Source organism: Zea mays, chromosome 4 (assembly GCF_902167145.1).
Source record: "Zea mays cultivar B73 chromosome 4, Zm-B73-REFERENCE-NAM-5.0, whole genome shotgun sequence".
Lineage (NCBI taxonomy): Eukaryota > Viridiplantae > Streptophyta > Magnoliopsida > Poales > Poaceae > Zea > Zea mays.
This window is the reverse complement of record NC_050099.1, coordinates 238530140-238539129: the sequence shown is the minus strand read 5'-3', so window position 1 is coordinate 238539129 and position 8990 is coordinate 238530140. Positions and strand designations below refer to the sequence as shown.

The following is an 8990-nucleotide window of genomic DNA, read 5'->3' as shown; positions in this document are numbered from 1 at the left end:
CGAACTCCGCTCCGCCTGACCCCAGGGCTCGGACTCGGGCTAAGACCCGGAAGACGGCGAACTCCGCTCCGCCCGACCCCAGGGCTCGGACTCGGGCTAAGACCCGGAAGACGGCGAACTCCGCTCCGCCCGACCCCAGGGCTCGGACTCGGGCTAAGACCCGGAAGACGACGAAACTCCGCCTCGCCCGACCCCAGGGCTCGGACTCCGCCCTGGCCTCGGCCGAACGACTTCCGCCTCGCCCGACCCCATGGCTCGGGCTCGGTCACGGCAACGGAAGGCAGACTCAACCTCGGCTTCGGAGGAACCCCCACGTCGCCCTGCCTAGGGCACAGACCGCCACGTCAACAGGAAGCGCCATCATCATCCTACCCCGAATCGACTCGGGTCACGGAGAACAAGACCGGCGTCCCATCCGGCCAGCTCCGCCGGAGGGGCAATGATGGCGCTCCACAAGCTCTATGACGACGGCGGCCCCCAGCTCTCTTACGGAAGCAGGACGACGTCAGCAGGGACTCGACCGCCCCAACAGCTGTCCCTCCGCCAGGCTCCGCCGCACCTCCGACAGCCACGACATCACGCCAGCAGGGTGCCCAGATCTCTCCGGCTGCCACATTGGCATGTACCTAGGGCGCTAGCTCTCCCTCCGCTAGACACGTAGCACTCTGCTACACCCCCCATTGTACACCTGGATCCTCTCCTTACGACTATAAAAGGGAGGACCAGGGCCTTCTTAGAGAAGGTTGGCCGCGCGGGACCGAGGACGGGACAGGCGCTCTCTTGGGGCCGCTCGCTTCCCTCACCCGCGTGGACGCTTGTAACCCCCCTACTGCAAGCGCACCCGACCTGGGCGCGGGACAAACACGAAGGCCGCGGGACTTCCACCTCTCTCACGCTCGACTCCGGCCACCTCGCCTCTCCCCCCTTCGCGCTCGCCCACGCGCTCGACCCATCTGGGCTGGGGCACGCAGCACACTCACTCGTCGGCTTAGGGACCCCCCTGTCTCGAAACGCCGACAGATATGTTAAGAGCTTGTGCCCTTAAGCATGGTGGTAGTTGGGATAAGAGTCTACCGTATGCTGAGTTCTCATATAATAATAGCTATCAGGCCAGTTTGAAGATGTCACCGTTTGAGGCTTTGTATGGCAGAAAGTGCAGGACTCCATTGTATTGGGATCAAACTGGTGAAAGGCAGCTGTTTGGGCCTGAGATTATACAAGAAGCAGAGGAACAAGTTCAGCAAATAAGGGAGAATTTGAGAACTGCGCAGTCAAGACAGAAAAGTTATGCTGATACCCGGAGAAGACTGCTTGAGTTTAAGGAGGGTGATCATGTCTATTTGAAGGTGTCACCACTCCGGGGCATGAGAAGGTTCAAAGTCAAAGGAAAGTTGTCCCCTCGCTTTATTGGACCCTTTTTAATCTTAAAGCGAGTGGGAGAGGTTGCATACCAATTGGAGTTACCGGATCATCTTTCGGATGTTCATGATGTATTTCATGTATATCAGCTGAAGAAATGTCTCAGGGTGCCTGAAGAACAATTACCAATGGAAGACCTTAGCATTCAAGATGACCTGACTTATGCTGAGTACCCCATCAAGATTTTGGATACTTTGACTCGAGTTACAAGGAATAAGGCTATAAAGATGTGCAAAGTGCAATGGAGCCACCACGGTGAAGATGAAGCAACTTGGGAAAGAGAGGAAGAGCTTCGTATAGATTTCCCCCACCTTTTCCCTAGATCTTCTTAAATCTCGAGGACGAGATTATTTTTAAGGGGGGTAGGATTTGTAATACTCAAAATTCTAAATAAAGAATATAGAGAGATCTCCTCAACTTTATGTGCCTTATTTGCATCATGAAACGAGCATACACAAAATTCACAGATTAAGTCACACAAATGATAAAAAGATGCATCATGTTGGAGTTTATATGATTGTGCATTAAATAAAATAATAATGTTAATGATAATAAGATAATAGTTACTAAAAAATGGAGTTTAAACCCTAAATTAAAACTAGGGTTTTGGAAATAAGGAGAAGAGAAATGTTATAAAAATAAAAATAATATAATTATATCTTTAAAATTGGTATTTTAACTTCACGGAAGTAATAGATATTAATGTGGCACAAGTTTGAATTCAAAATTCGAAGTTCAAATTTAACTTAGAAATAGAGGAAAGAAATTAGAAGCATAAAAAGAAAAGAATGAAAGGGTTCATGGGTCGTTTCCGCGTCAATCCGGCCCACCCCCGAAATCCACCGCGCGGCCAGTGCCCGTGTGTGCGCCGACTACCTGGGCCCACACGTCAGCCACCGTCTCCCTCGTGCTCCCTTCTTCCACCTCCCTCAACAGATTTGGCCGCGCATGGCGGGGGCACGGAGATCGCGCGCAGTCCATTGCGCGCTTGACCACGACCGCGACCTTATAGGGAGCACGGCCGAGCTCGCCTCCCCCTCCTTATCCTCCTACTTTCGCGAACCAGCTACCCCTCTGCCAGTTCGCCGTAGCCACCATCACAGAGGGAGAGTGAGACCTTCGCCGCCGCACGCAAGCTTCGGGTCTCTGTCGTCTGGCGCACCGAGGAGGTGACCTTGGGCTTCCTGGGGCCCGCAGTCTGGTGTTTGTGGCCGCATTTGGGGGAGCTCGCCGTCGACATTGGCTAATTGCCCGCCGCCGTGTAATCCCCGCCGTGAAGCCGCCCAAAACTCGTAGGCAGAGCCGTTGCCACATCATACCGAGGTAATAAGCCGCCAACGAATTCGCCTTGATCTCTTCTACGCGCGGATCGGCTTGAATAGGGGAATTAGTTCTCGGGGCGTCGAATTCCGTATCTCCGGCGAGAGCGCCGCCGTCTGCGCTCGGGCACCACCGTCTGGGTGGCCGCGTGTGAATAGATGAGCCCTAGTCGTTGATCTGGCCACGAATGGCCCCGATCTAACCGCCCCCCCCCTTCGCTCGATAGAATAAGGCCCGTTGATCCGAGATCGGACGTTCTCTGGGGCATTAGCATCATATTAAATCCACGTCGTAGATATAGGATCCTGCGACTGTCGTTGTGTCCCGGTTCGTTATAATCTGGATCTAATCTGGAGCGTAGAGTTTGGATCGGGCGGTCCAGATCTAGCCATACCCCTTGGCGGTGCAAAACTTGCATAAGGACCCCTCGGTTTAGTCAAAAAACAACCCGCCGTCCTCTTACACTATTCGTAGAGCCTTAGGAATCTTCTGCACTAGCCCCTGACCTTCTCAGTAAATGACGCCCAGTCCAGTGCTCATGAAAATCAATTAAAAGAATTAGAAATTGGATTTTTAAAATGAAAATAAACCCTAGAACCTGTATAAATCATAGAAAATCCATTTTTATTCCAAATTGAGCCATTCAAATTTCTAAAATTTTGTAATAATATTCTCTACCATTTAGTGTCTCTATTTTGACATGAACTCTGTTAGAAAATTAATTTATCATCTAATCCTATTATAATCACCTTAAATCCTAGGAAATTCATAACTTGAATTCTATAACTCCAAATTCAGTGATTCCAGTTCCTATGATCTCATTTTAATGAATAGATTTTTACTGTATATTTTATTTGCATGTTTGATGTGATGTTAATTTGTGCTATACTATGTATGTATTGTGTTGATGCGAGTAGACGAGCAAGCCACTGTGGAATCTGAGGTTCAACAAGTAGAGATAGCTGAGCAGGAGCTCATTGAAGGCAAGTTGTGCCCTTGATCACTTACTTTTCCCAGCCATGTTCTTATTAATTTTAATGGTCTGCATAGGTTAATTTTGATGGGAGCCTTTATGTTACCCCAGTTTTGATTACCTCTATACCTTGTTCACCCCTGAAATATTTTTGGGTAGTACTTGCTATTGCTTTATGTGGATTGGGTATGGAGATACACTATTCATGATTATCTTGTTATTATCTTGTTATTATTACTATTCATGTTAAGATCATTAAATTAATGGGAACATGGAGCGACCACCCGGGAAAACAGTGCTACCACAAGGGTTTAATGGGACGCCCTTGGCTGATTAACTAGGAAAGCTAGTGGAGGACTACCTTACCCGAAAGGGGCAAGGGCAGTAGGGGAGTGGTCAGTGTAGGGGGTCCTTGTTTGATTTTGCTGCGATGGCGGTCAGGCAAGAACCCTGCACTGGAGCTTCCTATAAACTGTAGCGGGTAGTCTGAAGCTAGTGGAACTTTGTAAAGGCCTCGTAGTGTTACCCTGCCTCGCTTCCTTGGTAGAGGTGTATGGGATTCATGACCCCTTGGCAGATGGGTAACACGGCTTGTGGGTAAAGATGCGCAACCTCTGCAGAGTGTAAAACTAGTATACTAGCCGTGCTCACGGTCATGAGCGGCTCGGACCCTCACATGATTAACTATGGAACTTAAATTTAATTTGACATTTGCATCGCATTTGGGATTACTTTACTATTACTGCTCTTTATTATTATTAAGGTTTGGTATTTACTTACACTTAGTAATTGCTAATAAAATTTTGACCAACTTATAAAAGCAATGCTCAGCCTCAGCCTTTACTTCATTGATTAGCCTTACACTACATGAACTCCCACCTTTGGTGAGTTCATGCCACATTATTACCCACGACTTGTTGAGCTATGAACGTATGTGAGCTCACTCTTGCTGTCTCACACCCCCCACAGGAGAAGAACATGTGGTCGAGGAGCCGCCTAACACTGAGGAGTTCGATCTGATCTAGGTGGCGTTTCTCAGTTGACATTGGCGCCGACGATCTTTAGTTCGTTTTATATTTATCTTTATTTTGTAATAAGACTTCCGTTATGTAATAAATACTCTGATGTTTTATGACATTTATCTCTATACACTCTGTTATTATATATGTTGTCTTCTTGGCGCATGTATGAGATGCACCCGACTTTGTCCTTTAAAACCGGGTGTGACAGGAGCATTGAAGCATGCATGCTCTGCTCAGCATATAATAAAAGAAAGAAGCATCAAAATGCACTGGAGCAGTTGACCAAAACTTGCAGCTACGTCAAAATATATACGAGGGCTGGCATCAAGGTGTGCTCAGCCCGAGCCCCGTCAGGTAACTTGGTCTTTTGTTTTCTGGCCTTGCGGCTTCATTAAAGGCCGCCGGCCGCGAGCGAGGCAAAACAGTGAAGGGGAGGGGAGGTGCCCGCCACTAACCTCTCGGTCGGATATATTAGTATTCAAGCAGTTGACAAATCTGTGCGGATTTGATTTGGTCTGAGGAAAATATATATATATATATATATAGCCCCTCGTCGTTCATGCACCCTCTCGCAGCCTGCAACCTTACAATATTGTTCTTGCATCCGGTTTTATTTATATTTTTATTTTTTAAAAAAAAAATCCATAGTCCTGCCGTCTTGAAGGATATGTTTTTCTTTACCCATGCACGGCGGAGTTTAAATTTGCGCTGACCCGACTGCTCGTGAACAGAGACAAGTATGACAGATATCGTTGAGTTCCAAATTTTAAAAAAAAAATCAATAAAAAATTTAAAACAGAATGTTGACGAGGAAAAAAAATATGAAGGTGCTTGCACACCTGTCACTCCATGCCGGACATCAACAAATTAATTGTTCAAGTGGTGGGAGTCAGCTGCTTCCAGTTTACCTTCCTGCGCCAGCGGTTGGTAGACAGGATTGTTGCCACGTGGACGAAATCTCCTGCCGCCAGCTGGTTGATCACGGCAGGCAGTCACATGCTTCTTGCCAAGATTACCGCGGGTTGTAATCATCTGAAATATATTAACCTGAGCACGTGATAGAGTAAAAAAATTGGTCGACTAAGGGGGTGTTTGGTTTCTAGGGACTAATGTTTAGTCCCTACATTTTATTCCATTTTAGTTCTAAAATTACCAAATATAGAAACTAAAACTTTATTTTAGTTTCTATATTAGCAATTTATAGACTAAAAAAGAATAAAATGAAGGGACTAAATATTAATCCCTAGAAACCAAACACCCCCTAACTTTAGGTAAGTTGTGGCATGCATTCTCTGGAACGGCAGTTCTAGAGAGCACTTGAGATGTCAACAGGTGAAGAATTGAAGATTGGCCAACACAGGCGTTCAAGGAGATTCAACCACCCATCCACATACCGCGCAAACACTTGGGGGGCATTCTTGCTGCTGCCACATTTGGAAGAAGCGCAGCAATGTGGTGTTCAGAAGAAGCACAGCTATTTTAGCTCTTGATAACTATCTTTTTTTTTGCATAGATTAATTTATTTCTTCGATATATACTAGCTTGTAAAAAAATGTTTTCATATATATGTATAAAAATGTGTACCTAGTACCTACGCATGTCTTAGTTCAACATACTTGATAGTTGTAGTTTTCTGAAAACCTGTTCAAATTAACCTTTTTGCTACCCTGATGGTGAATAGAGAGAAAAGCTTTACCTTTGTCTGAATAAGAAAACTAACAGAAAGCTTACATTTTGGCCACTCTACCCGCCCGAGTATTTTCTAAGCAAGCAAAGGCGCATGAAAATTTTCTCGGAATCCATGACCTTTCACGAGCAGTTTTAAACAAAGAAATTGCTCCGACCAATGATCATTTTGATACTCTCAACAAGTCAACATCTCAAAAAAACCACAAGATGGGATCCATGAACATAAGTTCACGAGTGTGGCTTCAGGTACATTGTTCTTTTTTTTGTTGCTAAAGTCAATCAGCTGCAAAATATTCAGAACAATTTCATAATCCGAAAGGCTGTTGTGCCTCCATTTGTCAACGTTTGCGAGGCCAAATGGTACCCCCGCTATAAATACCATGGAAGTTCTTGGCCTCTAGGACACACAAGCGATTTCTCCTCCTATAGTTTCTATAACCCCACAAAGCGTCCGGGTCCCGCAGTCACCTCCGATTGCATTGTGTTGCCGCAAGACAAGCATGGCAAGAAGGACTCGTTTCGTGGCCGTCGCCGCCCTCCTCGCAAGCTTCCTCTCCGTCGCTGCCGGGCACCCCCGGCCACTGCCCGCCGCCGGCCTCCCGGGCGATCTTTTCGGCCTGGGCATCGCGTCCAGGATCCGCACGGACAGCAACTCGACGGCGAAGGCGGCGACGGACTTCGGCCAGATGGTGAGGGCCGCGCCGGAGGCCGTGTTCCACCCCGCCACGCCGGCCGACATCGCCGCGCTCGTCCGGTTCTCCGCCACGTCGGCGGCGCCGTTCCCCGTTGCGCCGCGCGGGCAGGGCCACTCCTGGCGCGGCCAGGCGCTCGCCCCGGGCGGCGTCGTCGTGGACATGGGCTCGCTGGGGCGCGGCCCCCGCATCAACGTGTCTGCGGCGACCGGCGCGGAGCCGTTCGTCGACGCCGGCGGGGAGCAGTTGTGGGTCGACGTCCTCCGCGCCACGCTGCGACACGGCCTGGCGCCCCGCGTGTGGACCGACTACCTCCGGCTCACCGTCGGCGGCACGCTCTCCAACGCGGGAATCGGCGGGCAGGCGTTCCGGCACGGTCCGCAGATCGCCAACGTGCATGAACTCGATGTCGTCACAGGTATCGATCGATCGATGGTTACACTCCCTGTGATAATTACATAAGCAGCTAATCACACACGAATGCTAATAATAGTTTATACATGTGATGAACAATGCAGGCACAGGTGAGATGGTGACATGCTCCATGGACGTGAACTCGGACCTGTTCATGGCAGCTCTAGGCGGGTTAGGCCAATTCGGGGTCATAACCAGGGCACGGATCCGGCTTGAGCCGGCGCCCAAGAGGGTGCGCTGGGTTCGACTTGCCTACACCGACGTCGCTACTTTCACCAAGGATCAGGAGTTTCTCATATCGAACCGGACTAGCCAAGTCGGGTTCGACTACGTCGAAGGCCAGGTCCAGCTCAACCGGTCCTTGGTCGAAGGTCCCAAATCAACACCCTTCTTCTCCGGCGCCGATCTTGCTAGACTTGCTGGACTCGCGTCGAGGACCGGACCTACTGCAATATACTACATCGAAGGCGCCATGTACTACACCGAGGACACCGCCATATCTGTGGACAAGGTACAGATCAGCTTGAACACACACACAAAAAACAAACTTTATTATTGCTTTCAATGCTTTGGACAAAAGGAAACTCATTCGTTGTTGCTATATGAATCGTTGCAGAAAATGAAGGCACTCCTGGATCAGCTGAGCTTCGAGCCAGGGTTTCCGTTCACCAAGGACGTGACGTTCGTGCAGTTCCTCGACCGGGTGCGCGAGGAGGAGAGGGTGCTCCGGTCAGCCGGCGCGTGGGAGGTACCACACCCATGGCTGAATCTCTTCGTCCCGCGGTCGCGCATCCTCGACTTCGACGACGGCGTGTTCAAGGCTCTGCTCAAGGACGCCAACCCAGCCGGGATCATCCTCATGTACCCCATGAACAAGGACAGGTGGGACGACCGGATGACAGCGATGACCCCAGCCACGGACGACGACGACAACGTGTTCTATGCCGTCAGCTTCCTCTGGTCAGCACTGTCCGCAGACGACGTGCCCCAGCTCGAGAGATGGAACAAGGCAGTGCTGGACTTCTGTGATCGGTCAGGAATAGAATGCAAGCAGTACCTGCCACACTACACATCTCAAGACGGGTGGCGACGGCATTTCGGCGCGAAATGGAGCAGGATCGCTGAGCTGAAGGCCAGATATGACCCTCGGGCATTGTTGTCGCCGGGCCAGAGGATTTTCCCGGTGCCAGTAGAGTCATCTGGCATTGCTTCTGCCTGATTGCCCGGTCTCGTAGTCTCTAAGCAAACATAAATGATTTTCTTGTGTAGATTGTAGAATGTACATGATAGGTCTTTTTTATTGTAAGAAAGATAGGTCTTATTTTGTACATAATTTTTCTTTTGGGTTGCTAGCACGGACGGAGGGGCCATTGTGGCTACCTAACTGAGAAAGGTAATAATAGTCACAAATTATATAATTCACAACTCGTCTTTTAAATATTAAGAAGTCATTTAAAAAGA

The 8990-nt window shown here is 49.0% G+C and overlaps 1 protein-coding gene across 1 annotated transcript; it reads left to right on the top strand.

Moving 5' to 3' along the window:
• The first annotated feature begins 6923 nt into the window (after nucleotides 1–6923).
• On the top strand, nucleotides 6924–8748 carry LOC100526747 (uncharacterized). Its single transcript, NM_001198880.2, has 3 exons — nucleotides 6924–7533; nucleotides 7634–8040; nucleotides 8146–8748. The coding sequence occupies exons 1-3, from the start codon at nucleotides 6924–6926 to the stop codon at nucleotides 8746–8748; spliced, it is 1620 nt and encodes a 539-aa protein (NP_001185809.1).
• The last annotated feature ends 242 nt before the right edge of the window (nucleotides 8749–8990 follow it).